Raw genomic sequence first — 22,518 nt, forward strand, 5'->3', positions numbered from 1 at the left:
ACACACACAGCGATTCTGGAACAGCTTCTTCTCCTCTGCCATCCGATTCCTAAATGGACATTGAATCTTTGGACACTACCTCACTTTTAAAAAAATATACAGTATTTCTGTTTTTGCACGTTTTAAAAATTTATTCAACATACATAATTGATTTACTTATTTATTATTTTTATTTTTCTCTGCTAGATTATGTATTGCATTGAACTGCTGCTGCTAAGTTAACAAATTTTACATCACGTTGAAGAATGCAGTAGAACAGAGTGATCTAGGAATAATGGTGCATAGTTCCCTGAAGGTGGAATCTCATGTGGATAGGGTGGTGAAGAAAGCTTTTGGTATGCCTGCCTTTATAAATCAGAGCATTGAGTATAGGAGTTGGGATGTAATGTTAAAATTGTACAAGGCATTTGTGAAGCCAAATTTGGAGTATTGTGTACAGTTCTGGTCACCGAATTATAGGAAAGATGTCAACAAAATAGAGAGAGTACAGAGAAGATTTACTAGAATGTTACCTGGGTTTCAGCACCTAAGTTACAGAGAAAGGTTGAACAAGTTAGGTCTTTATTCTTTGGAACGTAGAAGGTTGAGGGGGGACTTGATAGAGGGATTTAAAATTATAAGGGGGATAGATAGAGTTGACATGGATAGACTTTTTCCATTGAGAGTAGGGGAGATTCAAACAAGAGGACATGAGTTGATGGTTAAGGGGCAAAAGTTAAAGGGTAACACGAGGGGGAACCTCTTTAATCAGAGAGAGGTAACAGCGTGGAATGAGCTTCCAGTAGAAGGCAGGTTCGATATTGTCATTTAAAGTAAAATTGGATAGGTATATGGACAGGAAAGGAATGGAGGATTATGGGCTGAGTGCAGGTCGGTGGGACTAGGTGAGAGTAAGCATTTGGCACGGACTAGAAGGGCTGAGATGGCCTATTTCTGTGCTGTAATTGTTATATGGTTATATATCACCTGCCAGTGATCATAAACCAGATTCTGTTCAAAGTAAATTATCAGAGTACGTATGTGCAATCATACTCTACCTTGAGATTAATTTTCTTACAGGCAATTAAAAAGAAAAATAAATACAATGGGCTTATATAAAAAGTTACACAAATACTGACATCAACAGATGTGCAAAAAGACAAACTGTGCAATCAATTATTAAATACTGAGCATAAGATAGAGTCAATAGATGAGATAAATGAATCTATACTGTAGGTTGTGGAATCAGTTCAGAGTTGAGGAGAGTGAAGTTATCCAAGTTGGTTCAGGAGCCTGATGATTGCAGAATAATAGCTTTACCTGAATGTGGTGTCATGGGGTCATAGAAAAACACAGCACAGAGAAAGGCCTTTCCACCCATATAGTCCATGTCAAGCCATTTAAACTATCTACTCCAGTCAACCTGCACCTGGACCATAGCCCTACCATCCATGTACTTATTCAACCTTCTCTCAAATGTTGAAATTGAGCTCACATGTACCACTTTTTCTGGCAGCTCATTGCACACTCCCACCACCTTCTGAGTGAAGAAAGTTCCCCTCATGTTTCCCTTAAACATTTCACTTATCACCTATTACCTCTGGTTGTCGCCCCACCCAACCTTAGTGGGGAAAAAACCTGCTTGTACTTACCCTATCTATAAGTCTATTTCTCTGCACTTTGCCCACATCCCTCTAAACTAGATGTTCTCAACCTTTTTTATGCCATGGACACCAGGTTGGGAACCCCTGCTCTAAACATCAACTGTTCATTCATTTCCATAGATGCTGAGTGGTTGCAGCAATGTGTTTTTGTAGAATTGAGAAATAGTACCACACTACCTTTTTAATACCACATTGTAGTAAGGAATGCAGAGGTCAGAATTTGGCTGCAGAACCTTGGTCATTTGGATTTTAATGTCCACCTCTATCCCATCTGTCTTTCTTTGTGATTTGAGTTTGATCACCTAGGGTGAAAGAAAATCAACGCCTTAACCGAAAGCTGCAATGACCAGTGCCTGAGACAGACAGGCACCTCAATTTTATGTCTCAAAAACTGCACTCCATCAGTACTGGCATTGAATATGTGGGGCTGGATTCTTCAATCAGGTCTCTCAAATAAATTCACAAGTCCATAAGACATATGAGCAAAATTAGGCCATTTAGCCCATCAAGTCTGCCTTGCTATTCAAACATGGCTGATTTATTATCCCTCTCAACCCCATTCTCCTTTCTCCCTGTAATCTTTGACACCCTTATGAATCAAGAACCAATCAACCTCCACTTTAAATATACCCAATGATTTGGCCATCTGTGGCAGTGAATTCCATAGACTGACCAACCTCTGGTAAAAGAAATTCTTCATCTCTTTTTTAAAAGGATGTCCTCCCAGACAGTGATGGAGGCCAAGTTATTGGGTATATTTAAACCCGAGGTTGATAGGTTCTTAATTAGTAACAGCATCAAAGATTATGGGGAGAAGACAGGTGAATGAGGTTGCAAGGGATAATAAATCAGCCATGACAGATTAGCGGAGCAGACTCCATGGGCCAAATAACCGAATTCTGCTCCTACATCTGACGGCTTTATGGTCACAAGGCCGATTCCAGAAAACTGACTCCAGTGCTAGTACTGATAGGATGCAGTTTTTCCAGACAGGAGACTGAGGGAAAAGAGCGTGATTGCACATTATTATACTAACAGGAGAACTGAAATCACAATCAGCTAACAGTATATTAAAAAAATATTATTTAAATTCTGATCTGGTAAACCAAATACTTGCTTGGAGCTGGGGACTTTTTTTTTAAAAGCATTCTTCTACAGCTGAAGCTGAATATTAAAGAAACTTGTTTATTGAAAATGTGAACTGTGGGCATACCTCAGATAGTTTCACAGGCAGGTAAAGAATGCTGCCATCAAAAGCAGTGACCCGTCCAGTAACTTGCTGGTGCTCCTTCAACATTCCAAAGCGCATATTCCGACATTCTATATCAGGGCTGAACACAACAGCAAAGTTGGCAAAACAAAATGAAAATGCGTTAAGAAAGATATTACGTTCAAAACTAAAATGTGCACTCCCAGTTATAGCAAGCATTGAATAATGTTAAAATTAGTGCAAACATGATCAAAGACTCTCTTTTTACATTTCAATATCATATCCTTAATTGTGACTACCAGTGAAAATGCAATTCATTTTCCTCTGTTTTAATGCAAAATGGCCATCAGTACCAAAGTGGATTTTAAATGCATACACTTCAAAGACAACTGGCAAATGTGAAACATTAAATAACAGTGGGCAGGGAATTGCCAGGTCTGAACATTTGATGCCAATGCAGTCACTGGGTATGCTCATGCCGTAACTTCTTTCTCACCTGACTCCCTGGTGTCTCTCCTCCTCCTCCTTATTCTCCTATGGTCCACTTCCATCTCCTATCACATTCCTTCTTCAGCCCTTCACCATCACCTCCCAGCTTCTCATTTCATCCCCCCACTTTCCATTCCCCACTCACCTGGCTTCAAACTGTCACATTCCACTCATACACTCTCCGCAACACCCCCCCCCCCCCCCCCCACCGACCTGTTCCTTCTGGCTTCTGCTCCTCTGCTTTCCAGTCCTGATGAGGAAAAGTATTGGCTCAAAGCACTGACCGCTTATTCCCTCCCCCCACCCACCAAACCCTGGTTGCTGCCTAACCCGCTGTGTCCCTCCAGCAATTTGTGTCACCTGTAACTTCAGTTTTCTTTCCTACTATTGTCACCATCTCTTGCTTTTATTGGCTTTTATCTGTGACTGCTGTTAATATGTCCCCTCACCAGAGTCCAAGGCCTCTCTGGTCAGTGGGCCTTAACAGTAAAACTGATCCATGAATGTGAACCCCATGGCCCCAGATGTCCAGTGTGGAAGACACAACATAAATGTGTTCCCAGAGCAAGGTCCAAAACACAAATGAAAACTTACAATCTCCCACAATGTTAACAATGTCACACACCTGAAAGTGACATGGTATTGGTAGACAGCATCATTTCGGCAGTAGATTTTGACATAGTTTGTTGTCAGAGGGATGGGCCTTCCAGATGATCCCCTCTTCACAACCGACGACTCCCTAAATAAAACACATAAGGAGTGAAAGTGGCCCTCAATTCACCCTCAACTTTAGCTGTCGCCCAATAGCCTGAAGTACCGTAGATTCCGGATTTTAAGCCGCTACTTTTTTCCCACATTTTGAACAGCTTTGAACTTTGCGGCCTTTAAAACGGAGCGGCTAATACATGATTTTTTTCATGCCGCCTCGTAAACATTTTGCCTCGTAACAGTAGACCAATAAAATTGATGAGTAGTTCACAGAGGTCCAATGAAATTGTACGATAAATCAAGCGCACTTTCACAATTAAATTATTGTAAATCAGTCATTTGTACTCACCCTCATCAACATGGAAAACACTCGAAGAAAAGCATTGTGCTGCCTTTATGGCAGTTATTTAGTTTATAATATTTTCACTTAGTAATTCATTTTCTAGTTAAAGTTAGAAGAGTTTTAACTATATTTGTTTTCTGTACTACATCGTGGGATGCTATGACGTCACACCCGGTTTCGCCGCGTCTTGTGGGAAAAATGCCAGTTTGCGATAAAACGGGACGGAGGGAGGGAGCGCATTACGCGAGCGGCTTTGGATCTGAGCGAACGCTGCTTTTAAGTTAAAGGCGATCAATAACTTTTCCTGGTAGGCTGCAGTATATATATTTTTTACCAGTCGTTAGGAGATATTGGAATGTTGTTCAGTAAAGAAGTATACGCAACGTATATTTAAAAGTAGCCGCGTTACGGGCACGGTTCGAAAAAAAGCATTTGCAATATGTATTTGTTTTTGTTACCATATGGATTTAATTAAAAGTTAAAAAATCCTCACGTGTAATATCTTTCTGTGTAAATATCTCATATTACAACGTGGGACACCTGCGGCCGAAAATCCGGTGCGGCCTGTACAATTAAAAAATTGATTTTATTTCTAAAATTAGAGCCAGCGGCTTTTAATCAGGTGCGCTCTGTAGTCCGGAATCTACGGTACACGGTAAATAAGAGTAAAGAGTCACTTTCCCAGAACATTTATTTTAAAATTCTTTTTAAAAGTTTCCATTGCAGAGGAATCTAAGTATATAGAAAATAGAATAGTATAGCCCCTTTGTCCCATGACGTTGTACCCTTTAACCTACTCCAAGATCAATCTCACTCTTCCCTCCCACATAGCCTTCCTTTTTATCTTTCATCCATGTGCCCATCTAAAAGTCTTTTAGATGTCTCTAATATATCTGCTTTACCACCACTCTGACAGCATGTTCTACGTACCCAACAATTTATAAAAAACCACCTCTGACATCCACACCTGCCCCCCCCCCCCCCCCCCGATACTGGCCTCCAAATACCTTAAAGTTATGCTTCGGCCCAAAATGTTGACTGTATATTCTTTTCCACAGATGCCGTCTGACCTGCTGAATTCCTCCAACATTGTGTGTGTGTTGCTCTGGATTTCCAGCATTGGCAGAATTTCTTGTGTTTGTGATTTCTCTCTCATTCTTCTTCTACCTAGTTTGCTCAACCTATCCCCAAGACATGCTCTCTAATACAGGAAGCATCTTGTTAAGTCTCCTCTGCACCCTCTCTCAAGCTTCCATATCCTTCCTATAATAAGGCAACCAGAACTGAACACAATAACCCAAGTGTATTCTAAAGCGGCCAGTGAGTGAGTGAGCGAGTGAAGGAGTAGAGATTTGAGGCTTTGATTCGAGAGATTCTGGCAGTTTTGGCAATTGGACTGTGCAATCAAGTCAATCAAGATTTGAATAACTCAGCAGAAAGCCATTGATTAGACAATCAAGATTTTAATAGCTCAGACTCAGCAGAAAGCAGCTGATTGGGCAATCGAGGTCAGGTGACCAAGCAGTTTGAAAAGCTCAAACAAATAAATAGAGGGGTAGCTCAAGCTGAGCGGCCTGTGGAAAGCGGCCAGTGAAGGAGTAGAGATTTGAAGCTTTGACTCGAGAGGCTTTGACAAGAAGAGGCGGAGGACGAGTTTGTCTTTGTCAGTTAGTCTTTACAATGCCTCCTGAGACGGTGATGTGCCTCTCCTGTGAGATGTGGCAGTCTTGGGGGAACTCCCCTCTCCCGCAGAGCCACATCTGCCAGAAGTGCTTGCGGCTGGGCGATCTGGAAGACCGTGTGAGGAATCTGGAGCAGCAGCTGGATGACCTTCGACTCAAGGGAGAATGAGGCAGTCATAGATGAGAGCTACAGGGAGGTAGTCACACCTAGGCTGCAGGAAGCAGGTCATTGGGTGACAGTCCGAGGGGGGAAAGCGAAGGAGAGTAGACAGGTAATGCAGAGCACCCCTGTAGCCATTCCCCTGAATAATAAGTTTACCATCCTGGATGCTGTTGGTGAGGATGACCGACCAGGTGTGAGCCACGGTGGCAGGGCCTCTGGCACTGAGTCTGACCCTGTGGTGTAGAAGGATGGGACGGAGAAGAGGAGAGCTGTCGTCATTGCAGACTCTATAGTCAGGGGAGCAGACAGGAGATTTTGTGGACATGAGAAGGACATCGGCATGGTTTGTTGCCTCCCGGGTGCCAGAGTCCCGGATGCCAGAGTCCCGGATGTCTCTGACCGGGTGCATGACACACTGTTACGAGAAGGAAAGCAACCAGAAGTCGTGATACATGTTGGGACCAACGACATGGGCAGGAAGAAGGATGAGATCCTGAAGTGTGAGTTTCGGGAACTAGGCAGAAGGCTGAAGAACAGGACCTCAAGGGTGGCGTTCTCAGGATTGCTGCCAGTGCTACGTGATAGTGATGGTAAGAATTGGAGGAGATGGAAGTTGAATGCGTGGCTGAGGAGTTGGTGCAGGGGGCAGGGTTTTAGATTTTTGGACCATTGGGATCTCTTCTGGGGAAGGTGGGACCTGTACAGATTGGATGGGTTGCACCTGAACTCGAGGGGGAGCAATATCCTTGCAGGTAGGTTTGCTAGCATGGTTCAGGAGGGTTTAAACTAATCTGCAAGGGGGATGGGACCCTGAGCGATAGAGCAGTGAAAGAAGTGCATGGAGTAAAGTCAGATGTAGAGAGGCTTTGATGAAAAAGAAGCAGAATAAAGGGTGTAAAGGTAGTAAGGTAGAAGGGCTAAAGTGTGTGTACTTCAATGCAAGAAGCATCAGGAACAAAGGTGATGAACTGAGAGCTTGGATACATACATGGAATTATGATGTAGTGGCCATTACGGAGACTTGGTTGGCACCAGGGCAGGAATGGATTCTCAATATTCCTGGATTTCAGTGCTTTAAAAGGGATGGGCGGGGGAAAGGGGAGGAAGGGTGGCATTACTAGTCAGGGATACTATTACAGCTGCAGAAAGGGTGGATAATGTAGCAGGATCCACTTTTGAGTCAGTATGGTTAGAAGTCAGGAACAGGAAGGGAGCAGTTACTCTGCTGAGGGTATTTTATAGGCCCCCTGGTAGCAGCAGAGATACCGAGGAGCAGATTGGGAGGCAGATTTTAGAAAGGTGCAAAAATAACAGGGTTGTTATCATGGGTGACTTTAACTTCCCTAATATTTATTGGCACTTGTTTAATTCCAAGGGTTTAGATGGGGCAGAGTTTGTTAAGTGTGTCCAGAATGGATTCCTGTCACAGTATGTTGACAGGCCGACTAGGGGGAATGCCATACTAGATCTAGTATTAGGTAACGAACTGGGTCAGGCCACAGATCTGTCAGTGGGTGAGCATCTGGGGGACAGTGACCACCGCTCCCTGGCCTTTAGCATTATCATGGAAAAGGATAGAATCAGAGAGGACAGGAAAATTTTTAATTGGAGAAGGGCAAATTATGAGGCTATAAGGCTGGAACTTGCGGGTGTGAATTGGGATGATGTTTTCATAGGAAAATGTACTATGGACATGTGGTCAATGTTTAAGGATCTTTTGCAGGATGTTAGGGATAAATTTGTCCCGGTGAGGAAGATAAAGAACGGTAGGATGAAGGAACCATGGGTGACAAGTGAAGTGGAAAATCTAGTCAGGTGGAAGAAGGCAGCATACATGAGGTTTAGGAAGCAAGGATCAGATGGGTCTATTGAGGAATATAAGGTAGCAAGAAAGGAGCTTAAGAAGGGGCTGAGAAGAGCAAGAAGGGGGCATAAGAAGGCCTTGGCGAGTAGGGTAAAGGAAAACCCCAAGGCATTCTTCAATTATGTGAAGAACAAAAGGATGACAGGAGTAAAGGTAGGACCGAGCGGAGGCTGCAGAAGTGAGCGAGGTCCTCAATGAATACTTCTCTTCGGTATTCACCAATGAGAGGGAAATTGATGACTGAGGACAATATGAGTGAGGTTGATGTTCTGGAGCATGTTGATATTAAGGGAGAGGAGGTGTTGGAGTTGTTAAAATACATTAGGATGGATAAGTCCCCGGGGCCTGATAGAATATTCCCCAGGCTGCTCCACAAGGTGAGGGAAGAGATTGCTGAGCCTCTGGCTAGGATCTTTATGTCCTTGTTGTCTATGGGAATGGTACCGGAGGATTGGAGGGAGGCGAATGTTGTCCCCCTCAGTCAAAAAAGGTAGTAGGGATAGTCCGGGTAATTATAGACCAGTGAGCCTTACGCCTGTGGTGGGAAAGCTGTTGTAAAAGATTCTTAGAGATAGAATCTATGGGCATTTAGATAGATAGATACTTTATTCATCCCCATGGGGAAATTCAACTTTTTTCCAATGTCCCATACACTTGTTGTAGCAAAACTAATTACATACAATACTTAACTCAGTAAAAAATATGATATGCATCTAAATCACTATCTCAAAAAGCATTAATAATAGCTTTTAAAAAGTTCTTAAGTCCTGGCGGTTGAGTTGTAAAGCCTAATGGCATTGGGGAGTATTGACCTCTTCATCTTGTCTGAGGAGCATTGCATCGACAGTAACCTGTCGCTGAAACTGCTTCTCTGTCTCTGGATGGTGCTATGTAGAGGATGTTCAGAGTTTTCCATAATTGACCATAGCCTACTCAGCGCCCTTCGCTCAGCTACCGATGTTAAACTCTCCAGTAATCATGGTCTGATCAGGGACAGTCAGCATGGCTTTGTGAAGGGCAGATCGTATCTAACAAGCCTTATAGAGTTCTTTGAGGAGGTGACCAGGCATATAGATGAGGGTAGTACAGTGGATGTGATCTTCATGGATTTTAGTAAGGCATTTGACAAGGTTCCACATGGTAGGCTTATTCAGAAAGTCAGAAGGCATGGGAACCAGGGCAGTTTGGCCACGTGGATTCAGAATTGGCTTGCCTGCAGAAGACAGAGGGTTGTGGTGGAGGGAGTACATTCAGATTGGAGGGTTGTGACTACTGGTGTCCCACAAGGATCGGTTCTGGGACCTCTACTTTTTCTGATTTTTATTAACGACCTGGATGTAGGGGTAGAAGGGTAGGTTGGCAAGTTTGCAGACGACACAAAGATTGGTGGTGTTGTAGATAGTGTAGAGGATTGTCAAAGATTGCAGAGAGACATTGATAGAATGCAGAAGTGGGCTGAGCAGTGGCAGATGGCTTTCAACCCGGAGAAGTGTGAGGTGGTACACTTTGGAAGGACAAACTCCAAGGCAGAGTACAAAGTAAATGGCAGGATACTTAGTAGTGTGGAGGAGCAGAGGGATCTGGGGGTACATGCCCACAGATCCCTGAAAGTTGCCTCACAGGTAGATAGGGTAGTTAAGAAAACTTATGGGGTGTTAGCTTTCATAAGTTAATGGATAGAGTTTAAGAGACGCGATGCAATGATGCAGCTCTATAAAACTCTAGTTAGGCCACACTAGGAGTACTGTGTCCAGTTCTGGTCACCCCACTATAGGAAGGATGTGGAAGTATTGGAAAGGGTACAGAGGAGATTTACCAGGATGCTGCCTGGTTTAGAGAGTATGAATTATGATCAGAGATTAAGGGAGCTAGGGCTTTACTCTTTGGAGAGAAGGAGGACGAGAGGAGACATGATAGAGGTGTACAAGATATTAAGAGGAATAGACAGAGTGGACAGACAGCGCCTCTTCTCCAGGGCACCACCGCTCAGAACAAGAGGACATGGCTTTAAGTTAAGGGGAGGGAAGTTCAAGGGGGATATTAGAGGAAGGTTTTTCACTCAGTGGTTGGTGTGTGGAATGCAGGCCTGAGTCAGTGGTGGAGGCAGACACACTACTGAAGTTTAAGAGACTACTAGACAGGTATATGGAGGAGTTTAAGGTGGGGGGGGGGGGTTATATGTGAGACAGGGTTTGAGGGTCAGCACAACATTGTGGGCCGAAGGGCCTGTAATGTGCTGTACTATTCTAGATATATATAACCAGAGTTTTATAGAGCTGCAACATCACCCTGTGGCTCTTGAACTGAATCGCGACTAATGAAGACCAACACACCATATGCCTTCTTAGCCATCTTATCAACTTGTGCTGCAACTTTTGAGGGATCTATGGATGTGTTCCCCAACAAATCCTTTAAGAATACTGCCAGTATGTCAAAAATACACCAAGTCCAAAAGGGAATTTAAGGAAAAACTCTCTCTTCAGGGACTTATATGATATGGAACTCACTTCCACAGGAGTGAGCAAGTCAAAAGAAATGCTATGAAGAGAGGTCAAATAAATGCAAGATGGAAAAAGAAAGAGGAAGATGCGTTTAGAGCAGGGGTTCCCAACCTGTGATCCATGGACCTCTTGCTTAATGGTATTGGTCCATGGCATAAAAAAGTTTGAGAAACCCTGTCTTAGAAGATGAAATGATGGGTGAAGAGGCTTTTTTGGAGCATAAACAAGTTTAGACGCATTTCTGAGCAAGAATTTCTAAAGATTAGCGTTATTTGTCACAGACACTGAAATATACAGTGAAAAGTGTTATCTTGCCTCAACAACCAACATAGTCTGAGAAGGTGCTGGGAGCAACCCATAAGTGCGGCCATCCTTCCGACTCCAACATTGTATGCCCACAACTTCCTAACCCTAGCCCATTTACCTTTAGAATGTGGGAGGAAACTGGAGCACCTGGGGAAAACTCACGTGATCGCAGCGAGAAGGTACAAACTCGTTATAGAGAGCGGCAGAAACTGAACCTGATCGCTGGCGCCGTAAAACATTGCACTTCTTTGCAATTTGCAACTGCTAAGTATTCTGAAGCACAAAGGATTAATGATAAGACTCACTGGAAACGTCTGGGTGGGACTACAACCAGCGGTCGTGGGTTAAGAGTGATAGGTGAAAAATTTAAGGGGAACATGAGGGGAAACTTCTTCACTCAAGGCCATGAAGAGTGTGGAATAAGCTGCCAGCGCAAGTGGTGCATGTGAGCTCAATTACAATGTTTATCAGAAGTTCAAAAGGTAACCTGTATTATCAAAGTACATATACGTCACCATATACAATTCTGAGATTCGTTTTCCTCAGCAAATCTATAGAATAGTATCTATAAATCTATAACATGATCAATGAACGATCAGAGCGCAGAAGACAGCAAACTGTGGTTTGTGGGTCTAGTGCAGGTCAACAGGACGAGATTAGTAAAATGGTTCAGCACAGATGAGATGGGCCAAAGGGCCTGTTTCTGTATTATACTTTTCTATGACTAAGAGCACCACATTCAGACGCAGCTCCAGCAGCACTGAGCTTGGGTTTCAGAACAGCTCCCAATGTTCAGACTGTATAAAGGTAGATGCTGCCACCAGCAGGCAGGAGGCCCAATAACATCAAACAGCCCCACACACTCATACTTGGGACTGTGGATCAAATCTAAAACAAACAACCGTAGGAAAGGGGAATTAATACATGGGACCAATGGTATGCAATTACCTGAAGGGATTTATTTAAGTCCCAAAACTGGAATGCTTCATAAACAAGATTTTTGTTTTATTTAGATACAGTACAGTAACAAGCTGCTCCGGCCCAACAAACCAATGCCACACAATTATACCCATGTGACCAAACCCCAGGTCTTTGGAATGAGAGAGGAAACCCACATGGTCACAGACAGAACGTACAATTGTCAAACAGACAGTGATGGAAATTGAACCACACTGTAATAACATGACACTAACTGCTACGCTACTGTGCTGTCCTGGAAGTGGCAGTACGGTAGGTTTTCCAGGAAGCACCAGCCAATTTGGAAGTTATTAGTTGGGATAAATTATAGGAGGATGGACTTCAGCCTACTGCATCATTCAATAAAATTTCAGATGATCCTTTACTTCAGCATCATTTCCTGCATCAACCAGCATCCCTTTAAATCCTACTCACTTCTGCCTTGAATATATCCAGCAAATGAACCCCACTAACCTAAGAATCACAACCCACTGGGTGAAGACAAAATCTGAAAGGGAATCAGTGGGTCAGTCAACATTTCAGATTGAGGCCCTTCAACAGGACCTGAAATGTTAAATGTTCATTTCTCCCTCACAGATGCTGCTTGACCCAGAGTTCCGCTTGTTATAATTAAATGAATCTGAAAAACCTGTACATCAACACATACAGTGAAACTTGATGTTTTCTGTTCGTAACCAAAAGAACCCAAGGATTGCTGGGGGTCAGCCCGCATGAGTCGTCACAAATTTGAGCACCAACAGCACCGTATTCACAGAAGACAAGCAACAAAACAGCAGCAAAAACAAGCCCACCCCACAAAGACAGTCCTCCAACATGACAACAGGCCTCTAGACTTCGTCTAGACAATAAGCCTCCGACTTTCCCAGTGGACTTCAGACTCCTGGTCCCAGGGCTTCAGCCTACTCTATCTGTCAATAACATTATAACTGAACTTCCATCTCTGCATCATTTTCCTGTAACCCCTTAATGAAAAAAATCCACCCACTGCTCTCTTGAATACACTGTTGCTTGCATAGCCATGCACATAGAATTTATTGCAGCACAGCTGGTATTTTCTTTCACATAATGTTAATAAATTTTGAAATTATGCAAATATAGCTTTGAAATCTATATTAATAATTGTGAAATAACCTGTAATTGTGTTAATGAATATAATCCATACCTTTTCTGAATAATAAATGTACCATAATCTTTACTTTGAAATGTTTTATAGTTTCAATGTATTTGCATTGTCACTGTTTCAAGTTACAACATGGTTACAAATTGTAACAATAAACACAGAATGGAAGTCTGTAGTTTATTGTTAATAAACCACTGGCCTGCTGAATGCTGATGCTGTCTAGTGAAAACATTTTACTTTTGCCACTATGCCTGTCAGTTGTTTTGGCTGCCTGACATGGTTCACTTGTGCGGTGAGTCGTGGTTTGTGTTTGTTTCGTGTTTTAAAGTGCTGTGCAGTTTTCAGGCCGTGTACTAATTTCCTGCTCAGAGAACTGGTTGGTCTGCGCAGCTGCAAAAAAAAAAAAGGGAAGCATTGTTTGAATATATCCAGCAACTGAACCTCCTGGGTAGAATCACAACCCACTGCAGGAAGATACAAACCCAGGAGAAAATCAGCAGGTCAGGCAGCACCTCTGAAGGGAAATGGACAGCTGATGTTTCAGGCCAAGCCCCTTCATCTGGACTTGGAAAAGTCAAAATGTCTATTTCCTTTCACAGATGCTGCCTGACCCACTGAGTTCCTCCATCTTTTTAGATTCACTTACTTATCACATGTACAGTACAAACATACAGTGAACCACACATTTGTATTAACAACCAAGCAACTCTGGCAGGGTTTGCAGGACATTACTTACTACAAAGCAAAATCCAATAGTATGAATGGCAGCGAGACTTCACAACCAGATGAACTCAACACCTTCTATGCCCACTCTGAAAGGGAGAATACAACTACAGCAGTGAAGATCCCTGCTGCACCTGATGAACCTGTGAACTCTGTCTCAGAGGCCGACTTTAGGCTGTCTTTAAAGAGAATGAAGCCTCGCAAGGCAGAAGGTCCCGATGGAGTACCTGATAAGGCTCTGAAAACCTGTGCCAACCAATTGGCGGGAGTATTCAGGACATTTTCAACTTCTCACTGCTATGGACAAGATTCACTTGATTCAAAAAGGCAACAATTATACCAGTGCCTAAGAAAAATAATGTGAGCTGCCTTAATGACTATTGCCTAGTAGCACCCACATCTACAGTGATGAAATGCTTTGAGAGGTTGGTCATGACTGGAATTAACTCCTGTCTCAGCAAGGTCCTAGACCCATTGCAATTTGCTTATTGCCACAATAGGTCAACGGCAGACGCAATCTGAATGGCTCTCCACACAGCCTTAGACCAACTGCACAACACAAACACCTACATCAGGATGCTGTTCATCGACTATAGCTCAGTATTTAATACCATCATTCCAACAATACTGATTCAGAAATTGCTGAACCTGAGCCTCTGTACTTCCCTCTGCAATTGGATTCTTGACTTCCCAACCAGAAGACCACAATCTTTGCAGATTGGTGATAACATCTCCTCCTCGCTGACACTCAACTCTGGCACAGCTTTACTTTACTTTATTGTCACCAAACAATTGATACTAGAGCGTACAATCATCACAGTGATATTTGATACTGCGTTTTGCGCTCCCTGGAGTACAAATTGAAGTAAATATAATACAAATTTAAATTATAAATCATAATTAGAAAATAGAAAAGGGAAAGTAAGATAGTGCAAGTCAGGTCTGAATATTTGGAAGGTACGGCCCAGATCCGGGTCAGGATCCGTTCAGCAGTCTTATCACAGTTGGAAAGAAGCTGTTCCCAAATCTGGCCGTACAAATCTTCATGCTCCTGAACCTTCTCCCGGAGGGAAGAGGGACAAAAAGTGTATTGGCTTGGTGGGTCATGTCCTTGATTATCCTGGCAGCACTGCTCCGACCGTTCATGTGCAGTGTAAAGTGAGTCCAAGGATGGAAGATTGGTTTGTGTGATGTGCTGGGCTATGTTCATGATCTTCTGCAGCTTCTTCTGGTCTTTGACAGGACAACTTCCATACCAGGTTGTGATGCACCCTAGAAGAATGCTTTGTATGGTGCATCTATAAAAATTAGTGAGGGTTTTAGGGGACAGGCCAAATTTCTTCAGCTTTCTCAGGAAGTAAAGGTGCTGGTGGGCCTTCTTGGCAGTGGACTCTGCTTGGTTAGACCAAGTCAGGTCATTTGTGATATTCACCCCGAGGAACTTAAAGCTTTTGACCTGTTCCACCTGCGTACCACCGATGTAGATGGGGTCGTGTGGTCTGCTACTCCTTCTGAAGTCAACAACCAATTCCTTCGTCTTGCTGATGTTGAGGGTTAGGTTATTGTCTTCGCACCATGCCACCAGGTTCTTAATTTCCTCTCTGTACTCCGACTCATCATTACCCAAGATACAGCCTACAATTGTGGTGTCATCAGCAAACTTATATATTGAGTTCGATGGAAACTTGGCTACACAATCATGGGTGTACAGTGAGTACAGCAGAGGGCTGAGTACACAGCCTTGTGGGGCACCGGTGCTCAGAATGATTGTAGAGGAGAGCTTGTCCCCTATTTTTACAGCCTGGGTCCTGTCTGTGAGGAAGTTGAAGATCCAGCTGCAGATCTGAGTGCTAAGATCCAGGTTCCGGAGCTTAGGAGTCAGTTTATTCGGAATGATGGTACTAAAGGCAGAGCTGTAGTCAATGAAAAGGAGCCTTACACATGCATCTTTATTCTCCAGGTGTTCTAAGGAGCAATGTGGTGCCAGAGAGATGGCATCTGCTGTTGACCTGTTGCTCCGGTAGGCAAATTGCAAAGCGTCGAGGTTGACCGGTAGGCTATGGTTGATGTGTGCCATAACCAATCGCTCGAAGCACTTCATAGCAATTGATGTCAGAGCCACAGGTTGATAGTGGAGTACAGCCTGATGGTCCGATTTTCCGAAGTGAGGTCGTGGGACGGAACAGTAGGCATCCTTGACTGCTGTGTAGCAGTGGTCAAGTATATTCAGACCTCTCGTGGAGCAGGAGACATGTTGGTATTACTTTGGCAGTGCTTTTCTGAGGTTAGCCTGGTTAAAGTCCCCGGCTGTAATGAGCAAAGCCTCCGGATACCAGGTCTCAAGTTCACTGATGTTGGCATACAGTGTATTCACAGCACACTCCACGTCTGCCTGGGGGAGGGGGGGAATGTAGACCGCTGCCAGTATGACCGAGGTGAATTCCCGTGGCAGACAATAGGGACGACACTTCACCGACAGATGTTCCAGGTCCGGACTGCAGGAGCTCGTCAGTGCCACTGTGTCCGAGCACCACGCAGTGTTGATCAGTAGGCAGACTCCACCTCCCTTCAAATTGCCTGAAGACACCGTGAGGTCCATCGATGGACCTAAAATCCCTCTGGTCGGATGGCACACCTCAGGGGTGTGTGCTTAGCCCACTGCTCTTTTTTCTTTTTCTCTCTCTCTCTCTCTCTCTCTCTTTTATATATATATATATATATATATATATATATATATATATGTATATGTATAACATACCAATCCTCATATAAGGATCAGAAGAGGAGAGAGTAAGCAGCTTCTGAGGATCTCTGAGGATCTAACCTGGTCCAAAACATATTGATGTAGTCATAAAGAAGGCAATACAGTTTATATAGTGGCTATACTTCATTAGGAGTTTGAAGAGATTTGGTATGTCAACAAATACACTCAAAAACTTCGAAAGATGTACCGTGGAGAGCACTCTGTCTGTCTGGTATGGGAGGTGGGGGGTTATTGCACAGGACCGAAAGAAGCTGCAGAAGGTTGTAAATTTAGTTGGCTCTATCTTGGGTACCCAGGACATCTTCAAGGAGCAGTGTCTCAGAAAGGCAGTGTCCATTATTAAGGATCTCCAGTACCCGGGGCACGTCCTATCCCTCGCTGTTGCCTTCTGGTGGGAAGTACAGAAGCCTGAAGGCACAAACTCAGCGATTCAAAAACAGCTTTTTCCCCTCTGCCATCCGATTTCTAAATGGACATTGCACCCTTAAACACTACCTCTTTTTTAATATATAGTATTTCTGTTTTTGCACAGTTTTAAATCTATTCAATATACATGTACTGTAATCGATTTAGTTATTGATCATTTTATTTTGTTTATTTTCCTTCTATAATTATGTATTGCATTGTACTGCTGCTGCTAAGTAAATGTCGGTAACGATAAAACCTGATTCTGATTCTAAGGATGTACTGGGGGCAGCCCACAAATATCACCACATATTCCAGCGCCAACACAACATGCTCACAATGTTCGGCAGAACACAAGCAGCAACAACTAAAGTAAAACAAGCCTATTTCCTCCCACCCAACAAATTGCTCCAAATTTCCATCTCCCCTGAATACTTGACCCTTTAATTTTGTGTTAATGTTATTAACCCATGGCACAAGACCTTTATCATCACTACAGCTAGTGTCAAGTAATGCAAATTTGAAAGTGTCACATCTCAGTTTTCTAAACTTGAGCACAATGGCCCCAGTCTCAAACACCTCCCATTACATGACAAATCTGCCAACCCAGAAATCCCCTCCTTCAATCGCACATAAATGCTTCCAGAGGTTAGGAAGCTGGAAGTGGCACAAGATTCCTGATATGGTTTCATCATGCACATCTTCAGGGAGAATTCCTTCTGCTCCTCGAGGTCATGGCTAGGGTGCTGCCAGTTCTCAATCATGGTCTATACATCCCATACACCATCTGCTCCCTCCACTTTGACTCTCAGGATAAATCCAAGCCCATCTACAGCAGCAGAGTGTGCTTGGCTCCAGCAACTTACCCAAGGGCTTCTTTTCTCACTGCTCCAGCAACATCCTGACTCAGTTGTACAGCTGAGGAAGGAGAGAGTCCGCTCCTCCCTGGCACGTCTTGCTTGATCTCTAGGCTCTTCATTCGAGATGCAGTCTCCTCAACTTTGCACAGAGATGGCTCAGGAACCATGGCTCTGCCTCTGAAACTTGGGGAGAGAATTCACACAAAAATACAAAATCATTCTAGTTAGGGCTGGGTCCAAAATTTCACAGTGCTAGGTGGTTTAGGAATACAATTTGAAACTGACCAGAACTCCTATATCTTGTACACTTACGCATAGCTCCTTCAAAGATTGGAGGCCATTTGGCCCATCAATCCCTGCTGCTTCTCAGAGCAGTCCCGTTTCTCCATATTTAACTCCTCCATCTCAATGGTCCATCAAATACACAAGTTGAGCAACATGGTAGCATAGAAGTTAGCATGATGCTATTACAGCTCAGGGCATCAAAGTTCAATTCCAGCGTCATCTGCAAGGTATCTGTATGTCCTTCCTGTGGAATGCATGGGTTTTCCCTGGGTGCTCTGGTTTCCTCCCACAGTGCAAAGATATACCAGCTGGTAGGTTAATTGGTCATTGTGAACTATCCCATAATTAGGTTAGGTTTAAAAGTTGGGGTTGTCAGGGTTTGTGGGGGAGTGCAGCATCAAGAGCCGAAAGGACTTACTCTGCACTGCATATTAAATTAAAATTAAATAGTAATTCCCCTACTACAGATAATCCAGTGGCCAATTAATACAAAAAGCTTCACATCTTAGGATGATGAGGAGATCAGCAGAAACTATACATTATTGTGCTGTTACTTGTCCATCAAAACATTCGGCAACTTTAGATTTTTGATTCACTTCTGTCACCATCTTGTTGGCTGAATCAAAGATGGTGACGAATCAATATATAGAAGGGAGATTGAAAATCTGGTCGAATGATGCCACAAGAACAGTCTCTCAGCCAACGTCATCAAAACTAGACAGCTGGTAAATTTATCACAGTATACATACATGTCACCATATACAGCCCTGAGATCCATTTTCTTGCAGGCATACACAATAAATCCATAATAGAATAATACTAATAGAATCAGTAAAAGACTGCACCAACTTGGGCATTCAACCAGTGTGCAAAAGCCAACAAACTGTTAAGATACAAAAAGAAAAATAATAATAAATAAGTAATAAATACCAAAAACATGGGATGAAGTGTCCTTGAAAGTGAGTCTAGACCTATTTCTTTCCATTAATCCACTAGGTAAAGGTTTAATATCAATTATCCGAGATAAACTAGCAGCCTTACGACGGGCCCCTGTGGATAAAATTAAAATGGCCTGGGAGCAGGATTTAAATATCTCTTTATCCGAGGAGAGCTGGGACTGAGTTCTCAAATCGGTTAACTCAACCTCTCTTTGTGCTCGCCATTGCCTTTTACAGTTTAAGATTGTTCATAGAGCCCATATGTCTAAATCTAAACTATCTTGATTCTACCCTGGCATTAGTCCGCTCTGTGATAAATGCAAGAGGGGCATCTCTCATCCATATGTACTGGCTCTGTCCTAGCTTGGAGAAATTCTGGAAAGATGTCTTCACTACATTATCGGGTATTCTGAATCAGCACCTAGAACCAAACCCCTTAATTGCTCTGTTCGGTTTTTGGGGTGAGACAGATTTACGTCTGGGTCCGACCAAATGCCGAATACTATCCTTTGCCTCTCTCCTGGCTAGACGCTTGATCCTCCTTAGATGGAGAGATGTTGCCCCGCCCACTCATGCGCAATGGCTTAACGACATTATGGCCTGCTTGGACCTCGAAAAAATTCATTATTCAGTTCTTAATTCGGATCTAAAGTTCCATAAGGTCTGGGGACCTTTTATCGAGTACTTTCATAACCTTCCTCTTGACTAGGGTTTTTTTTTCTTCTTTTCGGTCCCTTGCTTTCAGCTCCCTTTTTTTTTTCTGGTAGTAGGCATTATTATCGTCTGTTGCTAAGTGTATTCACAGTCTGGGAGTTTGACTGTCCTGACCTATACTCTTTATATCGTGTTGTGGTCGGTCTGGAGTTGTTGTTTTTTTTCTTGTGTTGTGGGGCTTGGGGAGGACACTAAGCTTACTTGTCTTTAATTTAGGTGCTTTTTTGTTAAATTCTCTACCTTTGTAGCATATTGTTATTGTATGCTTAATTTTGCACTGTATTAATGCTCCTCATTGGGATTTGGGGTTTTTAATTTGTAAAATGTTTTGAAAAACTAATAAAAAAATTTAAAAAAAAAAAGAAAGTGAGTCTATAGGTTGTGGGAGAATTTCAATGATGGGGTAAGTGAAGTTGAGTGAAGTTATCCCTTTTGGTTCAAAAGCCTGATGGTTGAGGAGTAATAACTGTTCCTGAACATGTGAATGTACTCAGTGGTGGGGAGGAATTTACCCATGTCAGACTTGGCCTCATCCACTACTTTCTGTAGGATTTTCCATTCAAGGGCATTGGTATTTCCCCTCCCTGATCCCAGCTCTAATCCTTGCCATGTCTTCATCATTCCCTCCGACCCTCCCCCCTGAGGCAGAACATTTTGTCCCAACAAGGGCCTTACCTTTGTCTCCTTTTGCCTGCACCTCAGTGAGCTCCATGCTTGCCACAATATCCAGATTTTCTTCCGTTGCCTTGGACCCTGGGCCCACTTCATTGGCAAGAATTCCACACTCCTTTTCCCTTCAACCCTCCTCCTCTTGGACACCCCGCTCTGGTTCTGTCTGCTCTGAATCTTTTCACCTTGGATTGCCGATGAGACATCAACCATCTCTACTTCAGAACACCTCTCTTATCCGGCCCATCCCACTATGTCCAAACTGTAGCCGCAGCCACGGACATCCACATGTCTCCCAGCTATGTCTGCCTATTTGTTGGATACGTAGAACAGTCCAAGTTCCAAGCCTTCCCCGTTTATACTTCCCAACTTTTCCTCGGCTACACTGATGACTGCATTGGTGCTGCTTCATGCACCCTTGCTGATTTTTTCAATTTTATCAACTTTGCCTCTAACTTCCACCCAGTGCTTAAATTCAACAGGTCCATCTCTGACACTTCCCTCCCCTTTCTAGATCTGTCTTCATCTCTGGAAACTGTCAACTGACATCATTACAATCCTACTGATTCCCATGGTTATCTTGACTATACCTCTTCCCACCCTATCTCCTGTAAAAATGCTATTTCCGTTTCTCAGTTCCTTTGCCTCCACTGCATCTGTTCTCAAAACACGGCTTTCCATTCCAGGACATCAGAGATGTTCTCCTTCAAGAACAGGGTTTCCCTCTCTCCAATATTGATGCTGTCTTCACCTGCATCTATTTCCCGTACATCCATGCTCACCCCATCTTTGCAGCACCTTAATAGTGACAGAGTCCCTCTTATCCTTACCTACCACCCCATCAGACTCCGCATCCAACACATCACTCTCCGCATCTTCTGCCATCTCCAAAGGGATCCTACCACCAAACATTTTTACCTCCCTCCCACCTCCGCTATCCACAGGCCTTGCTCCCTCTACCATTCCCTTGTCCATTTGTCCCTCCCCACCGATCACCCTCCCAGCATTTAGCCTTGCAAGCCACCAAAGTACTACACCTGCCCATTCACCACCTTCATTTAGGGTCTCAAACAGTCCTTCCAGGTGAGGCAACACTTCGTTTGTGATCTGCTGGGCTCGTCTATTGTGTCTGGTGCTCCTCATCCACATTGGTGAGACCCGTTGCAAATTGGGAGACCTCGGCTCCTTCATTGAGCACCTCGGCTCCTTCTGCCACAAGTGGAATTTCCCAGTGGCCAAACATTTTCATTCCGATTCCCATTTCTGCTCTGACACGTCAGTCCATTGCCTCCTCTTGTGCCAAAATGAGGCTACCCTCAGGGTGAAGGAGCAAATCCCTATATTCAGTCTGGGTCGCCTCCAATCTGATGGTATGAATATTAATTTCTCCTTCCAGATTTTGATTCCTCCCTTTATTCCCACCTCTGACATTTCACTTCTTCTCACCTGCTTACCCTTTCTCCTTAGGTCCCCTCCTCTTTCCCTTTCTCCTATGGTCCTCTCCTCTCAGATTCCTTTTTCTCCAGACCCTGACCTGTCCCACCTACCTGGTTTCACCTGTCACGTTCTAGCTATCCTCCCACCACCCCCCCCCCCACTTTTTGTATTATTCTGGAGACTTCCCCCTTCCTTCTCAATCATGAAGAAGAGTCTTGGCCCAAAGCATTGACTGTTTATGCATCTCCATAGATGCTGTTTGACCTGAGTTCCTCCAGCATTTGGAGAAAGTTGCTTTGGGTTTTCAGCATCTGCAGACTCTCTCCGTGTTTATAGATCATAGGCTCACAATGTTGTGCAAACGTGTAACCTGCTCTAGAAACTGCTTAGAATTACCCTGCCACACAGCCCTCTATTTTTCTAACCACCATGTACCTATTGAAATGTCAATTAAAAGACCCCATTGTAACCGCCCTCACCACTGTCGCTGGCAGTGCATTCCACGCACCCACCACTGTGTGTGAAAACTTACCTCTGACATCCCCCTTGTACCTATTTCCAAGTACCTTGAAACTATGCCCCCCCATGTCAGCCATTTCAGCCCTGTGAAAAAGCCTCTGGCTATGCATATGATCAATGCCTCTCATCTTATACACCTCTGTCAGGTCACCTCTCATCCTCTGGCACTCCAAGGAGAAAAGTTCACTCTACCTACT

The 22,518-nt window shown here is 43.6% G+C and overlaps 1 protein-coding gene across 1 annotated transcript in view; it reads right to left on the reverse strand.

Moving 5' to 3' along the window:
- piwil2 (piwi-like RNA-mediated gene silencing 2) overlaps positions 1 to 22,518 on the reverse strand; it is a 142,310-nt gene that overhangs the window by 102,559 nt on the left and 17,233 nt on the right. Inside the window, exons 5-8 of the mRNA XM_073061751.1 lie at positions 17,766 to 17,942; positions 3,968 to 4,081; positions 2,857 to 2,974; positions 1,821 to 1,945 (exon numbers count right to left, since the gene is read on the reverse strand). Coding sequence (XP_072917852.1) covers positions 1,821 to 1,945; positions 2,857 to 2,974; positions 3,968 to 4,081; positions 17,766 to 17,942 — 534 coding nt within the window. The remainder of the gene's footprint in view (positions 1 to 1,820; positions 1,946 to 2,856; positions 2,975 to 3,967; positions 4,082 to 17,765; positions 17,943 to 22,518) is intronic.

This window comes from Hemitrygon akajei, chromosome 1 (genome assembly GCF_048418815.1).
Source record: "Hemitrygon akajei chromosome 1, sHemAka1.3, whole genome shotgun sequence".
NCBI classification, from domain to species: Eukaryota; Metazoa; Chordata; class Chondrichthyes; order Myliobatiformes; family Dasyatidae; genus Hemitrygon; species Hemitrygon akajei.